At 41.7% G+C, this 21,511-nt stretch overlaps 3 protein-coding genes across 18 annotated transcripts in view; all 3 read left to right on the top strand.

Moving 5' to 3' along the window:
* Positions 1-21,511, top strand: part of LOC112557059 (multiple epidermal growth factor-like domains protein 6) — a 59,710-nt gene that overhangs the window by 17,744 nt on the left and 20,455 nt on the right. For 7 of the 16 annotated variants that reach the window (XM_025226673.1, XM_025226679.1, XM_025226674.1 and 4 more), the window contains 3 exons: positions 364-624; positions 798-1,061; positions 1,367-1,630. The exons of 6 other annotated variants lie outside the window; for them this stretch is intronic. In XM_025226673.1, coding sequence (XP_025082458.1) covers positions 364-624; positions 798-1,061; positions 1,367-1,630 — 789 coding nt within the window. The remainder of the gene's footprint in view (positions 1-363; positions 625-797; positions 1,062-1,366; positions 1,631-21,511) is intronic. 3 more of the 16 variants (XM_025226678.1, XM_025226677.1, XM_025226680.1) reach the window with 3 other exon arrangements.
* Positions 2,024-5,083, top strand: LOC112557070 (multiple epidermal growth factor-like domains protein 11). The gene is made up of 5 exons (XM_025226698.1): positions 2,024-2,162; positions 3,051-3,313; positions 3,594-3,854; positions 4,252-4,518; positions 4,881-5,083. The coding sequence occupies exons 2-5, from the start codon at positions 3,160-3,162 to the stop codon at positions 4,946-4,948; spliced, it is 750 nt and encodes a 249-aa protein (XP_025082483.1). The 5' UTR covers positions 2,024-2,162; positions 3,051-3,159; the 3' UTR covers positions 4,949-5,083.
* On the top strand, positions 14,211-18,274 carry LOC112557069 (multiple epidermal growth factor-like domains protein 6). The gene is made up of 6 exons (XM_025226697.1): positions 14,211-14,348; positions 15,224-15,428; positions 15,670-16,751; positions 17,022-17,155; positions 17,598-17,720; positions 18,146-18,274. The coding sequence occupies exons 3-5, from the start codon at positions 16,022-16,024 to the stop codon at positions 17,643-17,645; spliced, it is 912 nt and encodes a 303-aa protein (XP_025082482.1). The 5' UTR covers positions 14,211-14,348; positions 15,224-15,428; positions 15,670-16,021; the 3' UTR covers positions 17,646-17,720; positions 18,146-18,274.

Genomic DNA, 21,511 nt, shown 5'->3' with positions numbered 1-21,511 from the left:
CAATAATAATTTCTTATCATGTTTGTATCAGACTTTTGTAAGACTGTCAATTTATCTTTATTTCTAGATCCGTTTCAAGTAGCATATCACACACGTAGGCATAATTGTGTCTCACTGATGTGTTTGTTTATACATGTGTATATAAATATAAGTTTACTAGTTTTATCCTTTTTCTAAATGTTTCTTCCTTTTTCCTCTAATCTCGTCATTAAATTTTATTTTCCAAGTTGCGTGATCGTAGATGTTTATTTGCATAGACAATTGTAACAACTTCAATGGTATTAAATGCTTACAATTCAGCGCATTGAGGATTTCGATTTAAAAAGTGAAAGAAGGGCTTATGGTGTGCTTTATTTTTTGAAGCCTGCACTGGGAACACATTTGGTGCTAACTGCAGTAAGCAGTGCCTGTGCAACTTGACCAACACCGTGTCCTGTGACCACGTGACAGGAAAGTGTAACTGTAAGAGAGGATGGGACGGTGCCACGTGTAACATAAAAGATCAGTGTCCTAATGTGTCGAGCAACTGTACGGGAGACAAGGAGCGATGTAACAACACTGAGAACGGCCCCGAGTGTGTGTGTGAGGACGGGTATCACTACAACGCTTCCGGCGTGTGTGTGGGTGAGTGACATCACACAGGAAACAACCATGACAATGTTTGAAGAATAAGCCGGTGCTACTGTCCGTTGCGTCTGTATTGTTTTCTTCACTTTCAACATCTCTCTCTCTCTCTCAGATGTATTTTTTTCACTATTACACATTTTTTGTATATGTGTTATCCATTTTTATTACAGAATGTTCAACGGGAACTTACGGAGGAAACTGTTCTTCACTTTGTACCTGCATCACCAACAACACTGTCAACTGCAGTAAGGTTGACGGCGCCTGCACGTGCAGAAGTGGGTGGACAGGAGGCAACTGTAGCGACGACATCAATGAGTGTACAGCACACAGCTCCTCACCCTGTGTGGCCAACTCCACCTGTTACAACACCAACGGCAGCTACCTGTGTGTCTGCGACACTGGCTACCAAACACATGCAGACGGCAATTGCACAGGTGAGGTCACTTTATACAGGTAGAGACTAGGAACAAAATGTTTATAAATGTTCCTCATAAAGACTACAGCGAGATGTTTCTCTTGTATTGACTCACTGGCGGTCTTACTTGTTAGCATACAAAAGCGTGTTTTCTTGTTTTATTATTGAGTAATTGTTGTGGTCAGGATTTTAGCATGTAGCAAATATTTAGACAACGTTCACACCTAAAATAATGTATCCATGTTTACGAAGTAAAATTTCAAGATTATTTAGCAATTATCCGTGAACTGTTATGGTTCCTGTCGTTAATTTTGTCTGTACCAGAGTGTGTGAACAACTACTACGGCACTAACTGCAGCAGCCAGTGTCAGTGTGACGTCACCAACACTATGTCGTGTGATCACGTGACTGGCAACTGTACCTGTGAGGAAGGATGGACAGGTGCAAGCTGTGAGCTGGATGTAGACGAGTGTTTAGCTAATGTATCAATTTGTAACGGTCCTCACGAGGTGTGTAACAACACATTAGGGGGACACGACTGTCTGTGTGTGGACGGCTATCAGAAGAACGGCACCAACACCTGCACAGGTGAGTTACACTCCACCTTGTGTAAATTTAAAACAGCTAGTTTCACGCGTGTCTTCTGATTCTCTTACAGATACTGCTTGTCTTGTTACAGACCATAACGGCTTTGTGTTTTATCCCTACTTTTCTTGTTAATTTTTATTAGATAATTTTTTTAATTATTTTTTTTTTGTTTATGGTTTGTCTGTTGTTTTGGGGTTTTTTTTTTAATGGGCACTTTGCAAATACTCACTATTAATGCCTGTTGGTTTTCATGTGTGATCTTTGTGTTACACAGCATGCACCACGGGATCCTTCGGGAAAGACTGTTCCTCTGTTTGCGCCTGCGTCACCCACAACACTGACAACTGCGACAACGTTAACGGCACCTGCAGCTGCAAAAATGGCTGGACTGGAATACACTGTGAGGTAGACATCGACGAGTGTGCCCAAAGTTCACTATGTTTTGCCAATTCCACCTGTTCCAACACCAATGGAAGCTACCTTTGTATCTGCGATCAGGGCTATCAAGCACTTCAAATAGGAAACTGCTCAAGTAAGTTGATTATTTTTACTCATAGACCGTCGTCAGATGAAGTGACACAAAAATGTCAGTGCAATGCCTTTAGCAAACATTTTTGGTTTATTTTGAGTTTAAACAAAACCTACAGCATTAACTGTAGTAGCTAGTGTCAGTTTAATGTCACTAACATTGTGTCATATCACCATATGTCATTGTACCTATGAAGAAGGATGGACAAGACCCACGTGTGATACAGATGTTAATCAATGTTTAGGGTACACCCGTAACTCTGTTGAGACCTACAGAAGTAGAGCGTGGGACTATTAATGTCTAGTGGACTATTACTATTAATCACTCAAACATCTGGCAGAGTATTTGACGGTGGACATGTGGTTTTATTTGCTCCTTAAGATTACTTTGCATCAATGTTTTAAGCTTTAGACTAAATAAGCAGACATTACAGTGTATTTTAAATTTTACGCTAAAGAATGTTTATACACATTATGGATGTTGGATAGGACATAGTGCCTTTCTTTCTAGTTTTATTTTTACTCTATCCGTGGATGGACTTGCATTGATTTCTGCATACTGTTCTCGTCTTTTGAATGGTTGAATGGCTAAACAAAGCTTCGCACACTTCCGGTTGTGATTGTGCGTTTAATATTCATTAAAATTGTAGTCATAAATAAAATTTTGATGTCAACAGAAAGTTTTTGTGAACGGTTAAACGATTATTAGTAGAAGTAACTGCATTTGTCTGTATACGTCCAGAAAGTATGAACAACACTTTCGGCTTGAAGTGTCGCTGATGTCAGTCTGGTAGAATAAGGATTGAAGTAAATAGATACTTATTTGACTAATTCATCTTTTCTTCGTTTATTATATGACCAAATTTACATGCCGATATTGTACATTATGTAGAATGTACCGGAAACACCTACGGCTTCAACTGCAGTAGTCAGTGTCAGTGTAACGTCACCAACACTGTGTCATGTGACCATGTGACTGGCAACTGTACCTGTAAACAAGGATGGACAGGACAACATGTACAGTTGATATCGATGAATGTTCAACAAACTCCTCCACCTGTAGTGGACAGCAGGAAGTATGTACGAACACTCTCGGGGGATATGTCTGTGGGTGTGCGGACGGTTATCAGAAAAACGCCTCCAACCTCTGCGACGGTGAGTTGCAAAGTAAAAACAAAACATTGCATGAACACATAACTAACTAACGGGTATTTTATTTCATTTTTGTAACGAGAGGAAAACTACTGTGATCTGCTTAGTTCCTGGATATATAGCTGTCTGATTTTTTAAAGTGTTTTCAAGACTACCTCTGTCATTATAAAACCATAATTTTTTTTTAGGAGAAGGGATATTTTGTGATTTCTTGGGAGTGAACTACAGTTTTTGTGACTAAAATTATAATTCTTGCTCCGTGATCCCTTTTATCTCCACACAGTGTGTGCTACGAGATTCTTCGGGAAAGACTGTTCTTCCATTTGCACCTGCGTCACCCAGAACACCGTCAACTGCAGCAACGTGGATGGCGCCTGTGCTTGTAAAAGCGGGTGGAGAGGAAAGAACTGTAGTGAAGACGTGGACGAGTGTACACAGACTCCTTCACTTTGTGTGGCTAACTCCACCTGTTCCAACTCACCTGGCAGCTACCGTTGTGTCTGTAACCCTGGATACAAAACACTGTCAGACGGAAGCTGCACAGGTAAACCCGCTAATACTGCTTTGAGACTATCTTATCATGATTGTAAACTCTTTGTATATGCACGACAGAGAAAGCATCTAGTCCACTTATGAATATTATTCCATCAAATCATATGTCATTGACGGATTCCTTGTAAGAATATTCACTTTATGTATTTAAGACAGTAATTAAGATGTATTAGAGACATGAGTTAATAGCCTGCAAAAACAATTATAAAATCCTTTTGTAAATGTTTTCTTAGTGACTCTTTTACTTTGGTAGCCCATGACTACAAAAGCAGGTACAATATTACAATTGATTAACGAAGTCATGACAGTTTATGTCAATAACTTTGTTTCTTCCAAAATCTTTAAACTTCATCCCATAAAAGAACATCGCCTCGGTTTCTCTCCTCTAGAATGTACATCTTACACCTACGGCACTAACTGCAGTAGTCAGTGTCAGTGTAATGCCACCAACACTGTGTCATGTCATCATGTCACTGGCAACTGTACCTGTAAACAAGGATGGTCAGGAACCACATGTAATACAGACATCGATGAATGCGCCTCATTAAACACACATAACTGCACCAGGCAGCAGGAAACGTGTACAAACACTTTGGGTGGATACCGCTGCACGTGTAATAACGGCTACCAGTATAATGCATCCATGATTTGTACAGGTAAGGTAGTTGTTTGTGGTTTTAGAAAATGCTGCCATTGTAATCTATGTTTGTTTTTAGAAAATAACCCACTAGCCTGAAATAAACTAAAATACACTACTGTTGCACGAATACAATAAATATTGTACTCGAACTCTGTTTTACCAACTATAGCCCTGTCCCTCGGTGTATATAAAATGCAAATATTCTCAGACTATTGTATCGTGAAATTACACAGCAGATTATTATTAGTCTACACATCATTTACCATTACTATATATACATATCATCATCATCATCATCATCATCATCATAGTTTTTCTGACTTTTATCTGCCGGATGAAGATGTTACAATTTGTGACAAGTGACCCTTGTATTCCCAGCCTGTTCCATGTATTTCTTCGGGAAAAATTGTTCTTCGGCCTGCACTGCAACACCCAGAACTCTGTGAACTGCAGCAACGTTGACGGCACGTGCACGTGCAAGAGCGGGTGGACAGGAGTCAACTGTACCCAAGACGTCAACGAGTGCACACAGAGTCCTTCACCTTGTGTCGCCAACTCCACCTGTTCCAACACCAACGGCAGCTACCTGTGTGTCTGCAACACTGGCTACAGAACACTGTCAGATGGGAGATGCACAGGTGAGATCAGTAACTATGATTTTAGGTAGGTGAAATTCAAACCAATTTCAACACCTGTGAATATATGACATGAAAAAAGCGTTCGATTGCATTAACTTTATTCTCCTAAGATGTGCTGGTGCTGACAGGTTAAGAAAAGGTCCATGTGTTTACTTTATAGAACAGTAACAAGTTTTTTCTTGAGGTAAATGTAGACGTTTTAAAAATTCCCCAACACCTTTTCTTCCCTTGATGGTTTGACCTGGTTGCATTTTTTGTAAAAGCATAAGTTTATACAACAATCATATGGCTTTGTTCCTCTACTGGGAAAGACGTGTAGTAATATTGGTAAACAATAGTGTCAGTATAATTTTAGTAACGCAATTGAGAAAAGATTGTGATGTTGATCTTGCAAATGTGTGTGAACTACTTCTCGTTGGGTTTGTTACAGTTTGTACCAACAACACCTACGGCACTAACTGCAGCATCCAGTGTCTGTGTAACCTCACCAACACTGTGTCATGTGACCCTGTCACAGGCACCTGTCGATGTAAGTCAGGGTGGACAGGTCCTACTTGTGGCGTAGATGCAGACGAGTGTTCAGCAAGCATCTCTCCCTGTACAGGTGCCAACGAGGTCTGTCAAAACACGGATGGCGGCTACACCTGTCTGTGCAAGGCGGGCTACTTCAGGGATGCCGCTAGTACATGCAGCGGTATGGACTTTTCTATGTTTGATTTCTGTCTTTGCGAATTTCGTTCTTTGGGAAAATCTTTGACATGGAGAACAATGAACGAAAAGAACAGATTATCTTCATGCCTCATGAAGGAAACATTCTGATGTTGCAGAAATTCCCGGAGATCGTCGAGTGTACCTGACCACACCTGTGGGCACCAGCTACCCCATCGTCTACACCAATGCGGCCAGTGCCTTTCAGAACAGTTGTGACACGGCTGTAAGTATTATTAAGTATTATTAAAGCCCTACTACAGTGCAAAACTGTTGTCTAGCTAAGTCCTCACAGAAACTAAGATTGTACATGGACACGTGGATGATGTGAAGGCCAAACCTGTGTGAGACATCAGACTGTGTGTTAATTAGCATGTATGTGGACAGTCCAAGACTTTAACCTTTTCTAGGTATGGTGATGTATGTACATCTGTATCGTGATAAAATGGGAGGGGCAGGTGAGGGTCATTCACACACATTTCCGGAAGCAGTATTTTGTACTGAGCTCAGTTCATTGAAAATGCTCCGCGCCAGACTATATTTTTTAACATATTGTTTACTAAGGGATTCAATGAATTGGAACATATGCATATTTCTTTTCACATTAACTCCAAAAAGTGAAAGTTATAAGAATAATATGTTTTCAGATTAGAGCTTATCTCCTTTATCGAACAGTTCATGGGAACTTGAGCATTAAATTTATAACACTAAACTGTTTGTTTTTCCACTTAATCGTTTCTTATATTCTTGGAATGTGTCAACACCAATTTTTAAATCTGATTTTGCTGTTGATGTGTTTTTACATGGGAACTTTTTCAGTTCACTAACGTGTTCAAGAACGTGCAAAACTTCAATTTTCTCAAGACACTAGAGTTGAGGTAAGTATCGTTGAAAGAAACTTTACAGAACTGGTTCAGCACTCGTTCCCTCTCTCAAAGAGAAATCCTCTTGCGGTACTTTTATCATTTGGTGCCACTACATGATTGTCCTTGCTTTGCGTTTCAGCTATCTTCTCTAAAGGCTTTTGTGTTTTCTTTTGCTGTTATTTGTCTTGTGTGTGTGTGTGTGAGAGAGAGAGAAAGAAGGAAAGAGAGGTTGTGGCGATAATGATAATGATGAATTTTAAATTGTATCAGGTTCTAAGTAGATGGTACTCACAAGCAAAAGAATTCAGTCTATAAATAATGTGTTACTTTATCGATATGTCTTTGGTGCCTGATGACACGTGTCTGTGTTATTGCTTTGTTCAGAAGCGGCAGCAGCGGGCAGACGGTGGTTGTGTACGTCATCTACTTCACCACCACCGTCACCAACTCCACGCTGAAGGGTGTGGCACTCACGGTGCTGGGTATGGAACGAGCGGGGTACCTGGCTATTGGCACCTCAACATATCAGATAGCTCTGTACACTGGCATTTTCCTGTCATTCAGTCGTACTTCCAACAGCGCTGATGGTAAGAAAAGTAAATTGTGTGTGTGTGTAGGTGTGTGTGTGTAAGAGTGTGTGTTTGTGTGCGATTGCGTCTATGTGTGTGTGTGTGAAAGAGAAAGTGAGAGACTGGGAATATTTAAATGAAGGTCAGAACTTTATAGACTGTCAGTCATTTCAAGATTTTATGCTGCCTTAATGTTGTGAAGCTTTTACAATGAATTTTTGTTTGTCGCTGATCCCAAATACCGATATTATATAAAATGTTCATCAGGGGGAGACTATTTAGGCCAACACCTATCTCAAAGTGCTCTTATCTTTAATCTATGTTTACATAACGTGGATTTATAAAATTATTTTTTCAAAAACCCTACAATTTCTGTGTAATATTAGGATTTATTCGCTGGTGGCGCCTGAAGACGTCTTAAAGGAAGAAGAAAGTTGATGATAGGAAAACAAGTTTTAATCTATCAACCTAAGAATTATATTTTTACAAAAAGAGATGAAAGATAGTAGTGAACTGCGCAATATCGTCAGCACTGTACGAGAGGCGGGTTACGAACTGAGCCAAGCTTTGTTTCGATTACTTTGACTATTTTCTACAATGGTATCCTAACATCAGGACAAACGTTAATTCTTTACTGCAAGTTCCATTGAAAGGTTTGATAAACCATGATTGTTTGTCTGAGTTCAGACTTCAACTGGTGCTGTGATGTGTCCCTCTACTCGTGTACTGGTGAGACAGCAAGATGTGTTGATGGAGGACTTCGCTACACCTGCAACTGCAAGCTCGGATCTGTGAGCTTTAACGGACAGTGTATAGGTAAGTCAACTTTAACATTTGTTTCTTATTCCCCCATCTTTGCTGAGTTATTGCTCATCTGAAGTAAATGTCTTTTTTTTTTTTACAGAAATTGGTAATTTTCTTCTTTGCTTTCATATTCACGGGCTTTGTTTCGTGTAACCGCACTTTTTTCTCTGAAGATGTCAGGGTTTGTGTCCTTTCTAGCTTTTGTTTCACGTCACCAAAAATAGTGATTCGAAACTTGTTGAATTTTTTTCAGATGAAAAGGAGATCCAGTATGGTGAGTTATCCCAGTTCTCTGTTACATATATGTTGGTGAAATAAATTCCTCGTGTGTTAATATTTGGGAAACATCTATCGTATACATAAGTCACGAAGATGACATGAAAATCATCATGTAGCGTGCAGTGTGCAAAGGCGTTGACGCATGGAAGGAAGAAGCGAGGGATGGTGGAATAAAAGAGGAAGAAAATCAGATGGATGTATACATGTTAACATGCGGTCTATGTTGTAGACATGTATCCCTACGGCTCTTCAAACGGAGACACGCTGCTTCAGGAGGGAGACGACGAGACTTTTAGAATCGAGGTTCCCTCCGGCATTCCATACGTGGACAGGGCCTACTACTCATTCTATGTAAGTAGCTAACATTTCTGCACTGCCTGCCATTTCCTTCAAATCAGTCCTGACTTACGGGCATTTAGATTTTCCATCCGGAGAGTTTTGCAGGACGCATTAATTCTCAAGAAATTTTATTTGAAGCTTTGAGTTATGGATAGTAACTGACGAGGATAATGAACTAAGGTGCCAATCAAGACACAAATGTCTCACACTGTAGTCAGTTGTGTAGTGTTAAGGGTTGTAACTCTTTTGATGGTTGTCGAGCCCACTGGTGATGTAGGAATCGTGCAAACAGAAATGTGTTCTCCACAGTTCTCGTTGCCGCGGTCTTGCCAAAGGAGTCCGATGCAGTGTCTCGTAAACATCGGGCACTGACTACGTGTTTCTATGTTACTTTTTATTGTTACCTGCCTTTTTCTGCCGGTATCTTTCCCATCTTGATGATGCACACTGCAAGATGCTGATGGCTTTTGATGCCGTTTGTCCAGCTTGGAATCAACGGCCTCGTCACTTTTGAGGACAGAGAAAGCGGACTGAGCGCGCAACTGTCCAGCAACATCAGGATGTTCAGCGCCTACCAGGCGGACATCATCACACGGAATGGCAACGGCTGTAAGTCGGGCACCTGTCTTCGAATTTACCAAAAACAGCGAAAGCCACTGAACTGATTCAAACAGAGGATGAGAGATTGGGGAGAATGCATAGGAATAGACTTCTCCTTACCTCGTTAGATTATCTTAAGAGATGTATAACTACAAATTTACTTTCATTTGTTATGCTTTTACTGTATCAACATTGTTTTCATCTGCCAAAAAAGAAATGACGATTTTTAAGAGAAATATGTGAAGGGGAGTTAGGGCTATGAGAGCCTGGGGGGGTCGAGTGAAGGTTTGAAGTCTCGTGCAGTGACTGTGACTAGAAAGTTCCTCCTGTTGACTAAGCAGAGAGTCACTCGATTTACCAGGTAAGACAAATGACGGCGAATCGATGGGAATCGAACACTGCTTTTTACATGCCTGCGATACGGCGAAGAACGTAGTTCACTGGGTCTACAAACCCTGGGTTCTAGGACCTTTTTCTTCATAAAAAGGCCGCTACACATGCTTCAAATTTTTAAATAAAAAGCAAAAAAAAAAAAAAAAAAATTAAATACCATTAACTTACTTCGTGCCTTCACTGAAATATCGTCGCAGTCCAAGCCATACAGGAAAGTCGTATTACAAAGAAAACACTTATTGCTAGAAGAGAGTTGCTGAAAATGATGCTGGTGCTGAATTCTGTAACATTAACGAGTACCTACCTCAATGATTCAATGATATTTGAAGATGATGCAGATTACTTTTTTTCTGGATTTTTCTGTCAGATATCTGGTACCAAATCTATTCACGCCGGCAGCAGCAACGAACTGTCTTTGACAAAGCCGAGCGAGAGGTCACGGAGTTTCTGGACGTCAGCAAGTTCAAGGCCAAGCTGGTCATCGTGATCACGTGGGACAGAGTGTCTCATTATTCTAACCAATACACTCCCGTGAGCGCTTTTCCTTTTAGCTGCAACAACATAAATTATCCGCTTATCACTTGTGTTTTCCGAGCATGTGCGTGTTAATATTTATTACCTGTGTTACATGTTGTATGTGTGATACCCACATGGGTATCTCCGCTTGATCTATTGTTATATTAAGTGTTATGCTATATTATGTTATGTGCATGAGAGTATCTCTGGGCTTGATCTGTTCTCCAACTACTTGTTTCTTTCTCGTGTTGACAGAATAATCGAGTGACATTCCAGACAATTTTCGTATCTGACGGCGAGATGACCTATGCACTGGTGTACTACAAGAACGACTCCATGTCGTGGGATCCTAGAGTGACCACAAGAGTTGTCATGGGATACTCCGATGGCAAAGGCCGTGCCAACTCCGTGAAACAGTCTCCTTATTCCTACACCACAATGGCCATCTCTGGTATAGGAACACTCAAGGGCAATACAAGTAAGCTGTATTGTATACGTGTTGTAATTAAATAATTGTTATTTATTTATCCCTTTTTTATTTTTTGAAATAAGAGATATTTGTTTTACTAGGAGCCAGACTAGCGCTCCTTATTTCAAGAAAGATCTGAATTTTTGGAGAAACTTTTCTAGTCACGAAGGTTTCCAGTTCTAAAAATAACGAAGAAAATTTAGCAGTTTAAAAAAAAAGGTTATGCTTATCCTATCCAAAATAACAGATTATAAAAGCTGTTTAATTCTGACATTTTATAATCACTTTGCTGATGAATTTGTTTAGGGGTGTTACAGATTTACACATTGGTCTTAAGGTATAAAAACGATTGTCTTTAGAATAGAAGTATCTGAATCCAACATAAACCTTGTAGTGAGTTACAGGAGGTGTAGACTTATTGTCATTGTAGTCTGAGGACAAGTGGCCAATGTAACCTGAATGTGGGCGGTCGCTTGATTATTCACACAGGTAACATTGTGTCGACAGTCACGGTCCTCAAGCAGAAGTTAACAGTTGCTTTGCAGGATAAGCCAAGAACACGACATTCCTAAAAAAAACTGTGATTTCTCGTGGATTTCAGAAAGGAGAGGGATGTGGGCGTACAAGGTGGGAGAGAAGTACAGCCCTGACCAGATCTGCAATGACTGGTACCAGACAAACTACTTTGACAGATTTTGGTACATGTCTCTCGATAACTGGATACCCAGGTGTCCGTGTAGCATCAACCAGCTTGGATGGTCATGGTCGTACAACAGATATATTCCGGAACTGAACGCCGACTGCTACACTCTAGGCTATTCCACTGGCTGGAGATACCGTCCTTACGGACGAGTGAGTCATCCTTTGACCCTGTCACTGTCTTATCTCACGGTTTAACGGTTTATAGGCTACACAAGTGCTTAGGCCCAATGTAAGATTTCTCAAAGAGTCAACGAATAACCCCGCCCTGCGCCCTCCCCTCGCCCTTGTCGAGATGTGTTCCCCCAAAACATCAGCAGAATTAAAGGCACTGGTATCAGAATAGTATTTATATTTTTACATTTTCAAACCTGTCGATAGTAGAGACCATGTGTTAATTAAATTAAATAAAATTTATTTGAATCCCATTTTTTCCTCTGCTAGGAGTGCTGCTACTCTCTGAGAGGGTGGCAGTGGACGTGGCAGTGGACGTGGCAGTGGACGTGGGTACAGGGCATGCCCTATGCAGGCAGCATCTTAGCCTACAACCCCATCTACTCCTGGAACGTGCAGCTCAACAAGCAGAATGACCGCGACCCCCACGACGTCTGCTGCGGCCCCTCCTCCACCATCAGCAGCTGCATGAAGTACTATGAACTAAGGCCCATAGGCTGGTGCATGCCTTCTTCAACTTTCTCCAGAGGTCAGATTGTCCTAGCTTCTTTTCTTTCGGTACTAATAATGTCAACAGTACAAACAAGAGAATTTAGAGCGTTGTTCACCAACCGGTCAGGTTAACAACACATTACCAAACTGAACAAAATGTGTTATGCTTAACCCACTCCCAGAATCACATGACAACTGTGAAAGGGAAAAAAATCATTGTAGACAAGACCTACACAGGAACAATAAGTACACAGTGTAACTGAGTTGTCCTTTGCATAGTCAGATGAGGGGCAGGGGCGGCGAGCACTTCGTTTTTCGGAAAACAAATACAATATCACCCGAAATCTCTGTACACAGGCTGGTCCTGGGGTGACCCCATATACTCACCCTGGATGGCAAGGAGTACACATTTAACGGATGGGGGGAGTACCACATGCTGAAGATTCAAACAGAAAATATGACCTTCAACCTCCAGTGTCGGACAGACCGAGTGCTGACAGAAAATGGCACCCAGACCGACGCCACCATCTTCTCTGCCTTCGCCATGGCGGAAAATGGCGTCCGTGTGTTTGTTCAGCTCGATCCAAACGACAATCAGTGTAAGACTCAATCCACTTTAATGTCAAACACATTATCAAACTTATGAAGCTTGACTAGTTATTATGTCAACAGATTATTCAGCGTTTCAGAATTTTTAGTGTATTGAGTGTTTTTCATAAATTTCAGCTTTTTGTTGAGAGCAGTTGATTAATCAGTGAAGACGTTTTTAAATGATCAATAACCTGAGCTGCAAGTGGATGTAAAATAGGACATGCATGTGCTCCCACGAGGTTGTTATTTAATTTTAGGGGGAAAATGTATGTTCTGTTTACTGCTCATATTACAGAGCTGTTTCGTAGTTTGACATTTATAGTCTTTATCACACGAGCATACAGCACGCGATAACTGTACATAAGTCACAGTCAGAGTCCATTGTCGTTGTCATCTTTCTTCTCACCCACACACCCACGCTGTGGATTCCTTGTGTTCAGCCAAGCGTGAATTCTTTTCCTCAGCCCTCGTCATCTACGCCAACGGAACGGACCAAAGCCGGGGTTTCCGAGAACAAGCGAACTTCACCATGCAGACAACAGCTTTTGCTCTGAGAAAGACAAACTCAAGTCTGGCTATTTCGTTCGGTGACTCTGGTACGATTTTTTTTTTAAATTTGCGAAAGACGTTTTTCAAGTTGCAAAGAAAATGTCTATTCTATTTACTAGGGAAAAATTGAAATCATTGACTGTAATAAATCATTGAGAGATGATAATAGTTTTTTTTTTTTTTGTTATTCTATTTTTATAACATTTCAGGTATTGGAATAACCATAACACCGACTATTAAGGCCTTGGACATCTCAATGGACATGCCTGTGACATTCCGAAACCAGACCAAAGGGCTGCTGGGAAATTATAACAACGACCCGACAGATGACTTCATCGTGCCGAATGGAACAGTGCTGCCAAGCAACATTACTGATCGCCAGAAATTCGAACATTTTGGGATTCACTGTAAGCTGTATATCTTATCTTTCCATTTCTTACTCTGAGTTTAATGTCAATGTCGTTACGAGCTACATCTCTAATTTGTTTGCGGCCAAACCCCCATGAGTGAAAGATGAGAGGTTTAGATAAAACCAGATCACATCGGCAATACTCATCTTACATCACTGAACCAACACATTTGTGGCTAAAATACAGAATGGTATCAATAGGATCGAGGTCCTGGACTTTGTGGGAAAGAGAAGTGAGTGAAGATAAAATAACATACCTTCTGGTCTCTGGGGAGGTGCCCTACCCTAAGTGGGTACTGTCCACCCAGAAGCTGCTCCTCTGGACTGAAGACCTGGTTTCTCAGGAGACGTAAAGACAGCAAATGGAAAGGGTTTGGCCTAGTCTTCCTCATAGAAACAGGGAACCATATTAAGGTTATGGGACCTTGTCGTGGTTTATCTAATACACGCTGTGGACTAGCAAATCAGTTTTAACTACACTAATATTGTATCTATGCTTACAGGGAGCATTTCACCTAGTGAATCCCTGTTTATGTACGACAATCGCCTCGGTCCTGCCAACTACAGCCACCCGGAGTTCAAGCCAATCTTCCTGGACGAGGTGGTGAACAACTGAACGCATCGTACAAAGCGTGTGGTGGCGCTGACAAGCTGGCCTGCGTCTACGACTACCTTGTGACCGGAAACAAACAGGTGGCCGAGGCCAGTAAACAAGTCCAGTCAACAGCTTCGGAAACCAACACGGCCAACAGTGAGTGTTTGTCATCGAGACAGATCGTTCTTTAAAGAAAACAATTAGACAGTACCTTGTACTGTAGCTTGACTAAAATAAAGTGAACATTTTAGGTGCCTCTTTAATTCCAGCAGAAATTCACGAAGAACACTCGTCTTAATGTCAGTATTGACCGTATCTGAAAAAAAGAATAAACTAAATGCCTCGATGTGCCAGAAAACAATTAATTCTACAGAATGACTGTCTATGGCTGCAAGTAATTGAGCAACGCTGTATTGTGTGATATTATTTTTTGCATTTTTATTACTTTAACTATTACTCATGATACTATTTGAGGGATCGTGGTGACCTCTGACAGTTCAAAACTTTGAACATTGATAAGGGTTAAAACTGATAAACGCTAATCCATCTTCAAATAATGAAGAGTTATAATCTCTAAATATAAATTATATAAAGCATGGAAATAAAATTTATTATTTTTATCAGTTATAAACATTATTATTTTTTGCTTGAACACAGCCAAGACATGTTAGTAGTCTATTCTCATTAACGTTTCGTATTGTCCTTTAGTCGCTTATTCAATAAGTGTCTGAAAAAATGAATTATTTCAACTGCTTTCTGAAAGTAAATAACTTTTCAAAAACACGTCTTTAAACATGCTCGATAATAGTATATTTAAAGTGTTTTAAAAAGTATCTGGTATTTACCGGTCCCGATTCAGGAATTTCCTGGTGGCCACACATTTATGACATCAATGACATCAGTTCTGATACCATCATGATCAGAAAAAGGAAAATCAATAACATCTACACAACATCTATCACAACAGTTTCTTTTTTCCAGTCACTGTATATCGCCTCAGTAGTGATAATTTAAAATGTTGGTATTTGCAGAAAACACGGTTCCTGAGCTGAACAGCACGGGTACCGTTAACGCCACGTCCACCGTCCTCGTCACCTTCCAGCTGATTGGGGAAGACAAAGACAGTGACGCCATCACGTACCACTTAGCAGAAGGCTCCAGAGGCAACGTGAGCATCAACAGTACGTCGGGGACGGTGACGTACACCCCAAACATCGACCATCCGGCCAGTCTCAGGTATGTACTCTGGGATTATTCACCTTTGCTGTTCCTCGTTGTGATTCAGTCTTGGAGTTCGTTACACTTTTGCTTCTTCGTTTTAAGTGTTTGTCTTTCATTTCTTTCTTTTTTTTTTTTCCTTTTTCTTCTCTTTTTATCTTCTTCCTCTTATTAAAAAAATGAAACAGGAAAGTAGAAGTATTCCTATTTTATAAAGTACAGTTTGTAGTCACATAAATTCCGCGTGAATTTGTTCCAGTTTTTACGTTGTGGACAGCAAGAACGCTGCATCACCTGTCGTGGTGGTCCCGGTGGCCTACTGTACCGGGTGTTCAGATAACGGTGTCTGTGACTACAACAATCTCAGAAACGGCAGCATCCAGACTTTCCAGATCGCCAGCTGTGTGTGTCACGTGGCCTGGACTGGGGGAGGAGTGTGATCAGAACCGTGATGCTTGTCTTGAGAACCCGTGTGTTTTCGGTCAGAACTGCACGGATCTCACGCCAGAACAACAAGGTGACAGCCGATAGGCTACAACTGCAGCCACTGCCCCCGGGGATATGAGGTGAACACTACAACAAACAAGTGCCAAGATATTGACGAGTGCTTCATGACCAACATGTGTGGTCAGATCTGTAACAATATAGAAGGCAGCTACCTGTGTTCCTGCCACCCGGGGTACAGGCTTGGTGTGGACAGAGTGTCTTGCCTGGACATCAACGAATGCGCGGAGAAGACAGACGGGTGCACGCAAATCTGCACCAACTACCCCGGAGGTTTCAACTGCAGCTGTTATCCAGGATACGGCTACCAGGAGCTGAACAAAACTTGTGTTCAAGACACTCACACAGCTGCAACATGCTCCAGCTTTAACTGCACCCAAGGATGTCAAATGGTGAACGAAAATCCGGAGTGTTTTTGCTCGCAGGGCTACGTCCTGTCTGGCGACAACAAAACGTGCGATGACATGGATGAGTGTACACAGGGTGTGTGTTCTCAGGAGTGCAATAATACTGTTGGCAGTTTCACCTGCACGTGTTATGTTGGCTACCAACTGGACTCGGACAAAACCACCTGTAATGAGTGTCCTGACATGTACTATGGACTGGGCTGCAGCCACGTGTGCGACTGTAACGGCCGACAAACGGGATGTGACAATGTCAAAGGCTGCATTTGCGACATCGGGTGGACGGGGTCCTTCTGCGAAGAGGACAGGAACGAGTGTGTGGAAAATGCCAACATCTGCAACAATTCTAGAGAGGTCTGCGTCAACACTAACGGCTCTTACAGGTGTGACTGCCAGTCCGGCTACACCAGAGGGTCAGACCAGTTGTGTATAGGTATGTGACATTACATCTGTTGTCACGAGCTTATTTCAAATGTTGCGGAGTAGCTTTTGCGGCTGAAAACATACAACAGACTTTAGGGGCCAAAATTCCCCTTTGTTTAAATTTCAGTCTTTTTCCCGTAACCAAATTGTTAATGCTAAGGATTTTTCTTATAACGGTATCATTTCTTCAATTCTTACCTTTGCTTTGAATCCGATGTTAACGATTGTAGATCGAAAATTTGCTACGACTCATCTACGGGATCGTGTTTTATTATTTCAGACATTAACGAGTGTGATCCATTGTTGGGATTAAGTACCTGTAACACCTTAGAAGACTGTTCAACACAAACGGCTCTTACTACTGTACTTGCAAGAGTGGATACCAGAAGGAAAATGAGAATTCGAACTGCACAGGTATGGACTAAGACCAGGCTAGCCTAGTGTGCACAGAGAAACTTGTCTGATTTTCTTTCACAGTCACAAAATAGTGAACTCGTTATAAACACTCGGTCATACCTGCATAAACCGACAGCTCATTTTCACACCCTCACACCTGTATAAACACATTGGCAACACCTGCATGCATCTCTCCTATACACAAACACCCATGTTACGTAATTGCGCATGCGTACACAATCAAACACGTGCACAAACATATACACACACATACTAAATGTATCCTCAGTGGGGTGGAGAAAAACAACAGCGTACCTAGACGAGATCTGAACCCTAGACGTTCATTCCTTACTGTATTGGTGACAGAGTTAAAGAAACCAGTGAAGTTAATAATTAGAATTGTTCAAACATCAATTAATAATTGAAGAGAAGGAAACATGAAATATGCCGTTGATTTCAGATATCGACGAGTGCGGTAGCTCGGATTTGTGTGATCAGGAATGTGTGAACACACCTGGTGGCTACAACTGTAGATGTCACTACGGCTACAGACTGGCCGTGGACCGTGTGAACTGTGTACAAGGTGAGTCACCTCCCAGGTGCCGTGGTCAGGAATTCAAATGCGCATGCGTACCCCTGAGTTTGTTCATTGTAAAGCCATGGTATGCTTTCTGTAGCTGCGGAGCATGCTCATGATGGGGTACCTCTAGATTTTCAGTTGACCTCTTAGTTACAGGACCATCCAAACATTGCCGTTGGCTATACTTGTTGATGAGGCGACATGTACTTTATATCTACGACATCAATAAAGCAAAGCTGCTGGGAGACCTGGTAATTCTGGTCACTTTCCAGTTTTATGTTTTGACTATATTATGGGTTTTAGACGATTCCTTGCACACCTGGTTTAAAACTCAACGGCGAAAAGAAAAAGCGAATAATTGCCGTTAGGATACTTAGGTTTGACTACATCGTTGTTATTATCTGTCATGGAAGATGTTTTGTATTCAGTGGAAAACCTGTGTAAGGATGAGGAGGGCCTCATCTGTGAGCACGGCTGCACGATGACGGACACTAACCGGGCCATGTGCTTCTGTCGGAGCGGCTACCGACTCGCACCTGACGGTCAGAGGTGTCCAGGTGAGTCATGGACAATCTGTACTTTGAACACTAGACACGAGGTACAAGACAAAGAATGCTTTCCAACAGTTGTGTCCAAGTAGTTTCCAGTCTCGTTTGCATACTAACATCAGCGGATAGGCGACCAACCATTGTGTCAAGTAAACCAGAACAGATTTCAGTGTCAATGGGAGTGTTTGAATCTTGTCATCTTTTTTTCTCTTTCCAGATGTCGACGAATGTGTCACTAACAACGGTGGCTGTTCCCACACGTGTACAAATACCCCGGGTAGTTTCCATTGCTCTTGCCCTATTGGCCACCGTATGGGCAACGATCGGAAAACGTGTCTCGGTAAGAAGTCTCTGTCTACAGTCTTCGCAGGCTTGGTTAGCCATCAGTAATTTTCATTAGCCTCTCTTTTCTTTTTTTCCGTCTTCCTCTTCTTCTGTTTCTTTTTCAGGTTGTTGGAATGGTTTACATATACATCTGCTCGAGTTAATTCTAAAAGCCTCCAAAAAGTATTAAGAGTCATCGTTGTAAGAATAATAGACAAACTGCAGTTTGCCTCTGTCCTCAGTCTGTGGAGCGGGTACATACGGCGAGAACTGTGCCAACGACTGCGCCTGCGGTCCTGGCGCCGACAAGTGCGACAGTATCAGCGGCTGTGTCTGCAGTGTCGGGTACACAGGCGACAAGTGTGACCAGGATGTGGACGAGTGTCATATTCTCTCAATCGTGCAGGACTGTGAGAGCAAGAACGCTCATTGCATCAATTTCATTGGCAAATACTCGTGTGACTGTGAGAGTGGTTACCGGAAAAATGCCAACGGCACGTGTGAAGGTGAGATCATTCAGGTCTTCTTGTATCCATAATTCTTTGAGGTATTTCCTGGTATGCCGGACATTGTTCTGCATTATATTTTTTTTTGTATGATGTAGCTTCATTATGTTACATCCTTTATAATGTTTTTGTTGTATTTGATGATGTTCTCGCTACTCAATATATGATTTATTATTTTAGTCTTTATGCTTTAGTCTTTAGGCTTTTTCTGTCCTTTGCATTGTGGCAGGAGCAAGGAGCTTACAAGCACCAAAGTATAACGTTTATACTATAATACCAAGTAATAAATAAAGAGATAATTTTGCTGATGGCTAATGTCTTTCAGTAAAGACTGAGTTTTGTCACTAGTATTTCATCAAATTCACGTCGAAGGAAAACTACTGAACCTTTGGGCATTATGTGAACTGGTGAGGCTGATTGTAGTCTGTGTGTGACAGATGTAGACGAGTGCCTCGCCACACCCTGCAGTCAAGTGTGTGAAAATTTTGCGGGTGGCTACCGGTGTCAGTGTAACCGGGGTTTCTCTATCAACCAGAATGGAACCTGCCAGGGTACGTAGACCGACATGGCCATTGTCATTGTAGGTACGGATGCTAACATAGTAATTATCGAGGGAAATACTTTCATAATACTGCCTGCGATAATTTTATGTTTATTTATAAACTGTAACGAGGATAACGTGTAATTATAATCTCTAGGTTTTCCCCAAGCATCTTTATGTTAATGGTTGCTGAGAATTAAAAGCTTCGAGCGGGTAGTATCACCCTAATGTTTGTTCGCTTGTTTGCAGACCAGGATGAATGCTCAATGTCCACCACCAACAGATGTCAGCAGCAATGCATCAATACAATCGGAAGCTATCGTTGCTATTGTAACCAGTCAGGCTACGAGCTGGACAATGATGGCTACACGTGTACAGGTAGAGCGTTATGTTCACGACTGTGGAACATCTGAGCTTCTGACCAACTCCTGAACAGCGCTACTGTTGCTTTTCTCAGCCACACATCTCATTTGATTTCAGTTCATCTCACCTTCTGCACCATGCATTCCTCACAGACCATCCCAGCACCAAGAAGCAACCATAAGAACATGTTCTGTGTGATCATTGAAAATGTCTGTTGATTAAATTAATATACAATGAAACATTGACATTCCTGCGTAATAATGCTTTTAATAATTCAGTAAATTATAGTCGTCCTCCGAGCGAGATTTGATGCGAGCCCTAGGCGATTTTAATGTTCTCAGTTAGGTTTCAACCATACCTGTTATCTTCTCCAGCGCGAACCTTTTGTCACGAAAACAACACCTGTCCGAGCCAAAACGGGGGCTGCAGCATCGTCAACGGCACTGACACCTGCTTCTGTAACAGCGGCTACGATTACAACCAAACAGCGAACACCTGCACTGAACAAGGTATTCAGTCTGGAAACAACATAAATTGTTCAAATTTGACTATTGTCTGGTTTCTGTGCAACATTCCGACCGAGGAGAAGAAATAAACTCTAGTCTTCTCGCTCAACCAACGCTTGACGTTAATGACAGGATGTGGTGTGTGTGGTTCCTGATTGTTAAACATTTTTCTTTCTAGTTATGAAATACAATGTTGTCATTACAGTGAGAAACTGGTGTGCATTGGCTGGCTGTCAGCAGAACTGCACAGAAATTGCTGAACTTCCACGATTTAGATGTCACTGTAGAGACGGCTACCTGCTCAACGATGACCGAAAGACCTGCAGAGGTGAGCTGAACTTGGTCAGAGTGCTGGCCCCTTCTCCTCCCTTGGTGATATGTTAGCTCTGAGAATCTTGAAGGAATATTATATCAAACCACGTTTCCCTTCTGTGTAAAGTGATCATTGTATGTTCCCCATAGAGTGTACGATTGGAACCTACGGCAACAACTGTTCTTCGACCTGCACTTGCGCCACCCGCAACACCATCAACTGCAGCAACGTTGACGGTAACTGCACGTGCAAGAGCGGGTGGAAAGGACGGAACTGTGATGAAGACATCGACGAGTGTGCACAAAGTCCTCCACCTTTTTGTGGTTTCATGTCCGAGTGCGTGAACACGAATGGCAGCTTCATCTGTGTCTGCGACCCCGGGTATCAAAGACTAGCAGACGGAAGCTGCGCTGGTAGGTCTTCCATATATTGTTTGGACAAACTAGTGCCAGTGTCTTCAAGGTTCTTCAACGCGTAAAATATCTTTCAAACCCACAACCCTTGCTTCTCACATTTTCTGGTATTTCGGGATTTATTGCAAGGATTTATGCTGTATGAATGAGATAAAAGTTTCAAGTTGAGGTATAAGTAGACAATCAGTGCTCTGAAATTTCGTAAGCTCATTTGTATGTTTAAAACATTGTTAATATGCTAGTTAAATACCGCTGTCACTGTTTCAGAGTGCACAGGGAA

The sequence above is a fragment of the Pomacea canaliculata genome, linkage group LG2 (assembly GCF_003073045.1).
Source record: "Pomacea canaliculata isolate SZHN2017 linkage group LG2, ASM307304v1, whole genome shotgun sequence".
Taxonomy (NCBI): Eukaryota; Metazoa; Mollusca; class Gastropoda; order Architaenioglossa; family Ampullariidae; genus Pomacea; species Pomacea canaliculata.
Note: the sequence above shows the minus strand (reverse complement) of the source record. Positions and strands in the feature narration are given on the sequence as shown.

What these genes read in the sequence shown, in the direction of transcription:
- LOC112557070 (XM_025226698.1), top strand. Translation starts at nt 3,160, where the DNA reads ATGGACAGGACAACATGTACAGTTGATATCGATGAATGTTCAACAAAC. An exon ending in CGCCTCCAACCTCTGCGACG is followed by an intron (nt 3,314 to 3,593) that starts GTGAGTTGCAAA and finishes ATCTCCACACAG; the next exon opens with TGTGTGCTACGAGATTCTTC. An exon ending in TGCATCCATGATTTGTACAG is followed by an intron (nt 4,519 to 4,880) that starts GTAAGGTAGTTG and finishes TTGTATTCCCAG; the next exon opens with CCTGTTCCATGTATTTCTTC.
- LOC112557069 (XM_025226697.1), top strand. Translation starts at nt 16,022, where the DNA reads ATGACCAACATGTGTGGTCAGATCTGTAACAATATAGAAGGCAGCTAC. An exon ending in GTCAGACCAGTTGTGTATAG is followed by an intron (nt 16,752 to 17,021) that starts GTATGTGACATT and finishes TTATTATTTCAG; the next exon opens with ACATTAACGAGTGTGATCCA. An exon ending in TGAGAATTCGAACTGCACAG is followed by an intron (nt 17,156 to 17,597) that starts GTATGGACTAAG and finishes CGTTGATTTCAG; the next exon opens with ATATCGACGAGTGCGGTAGC.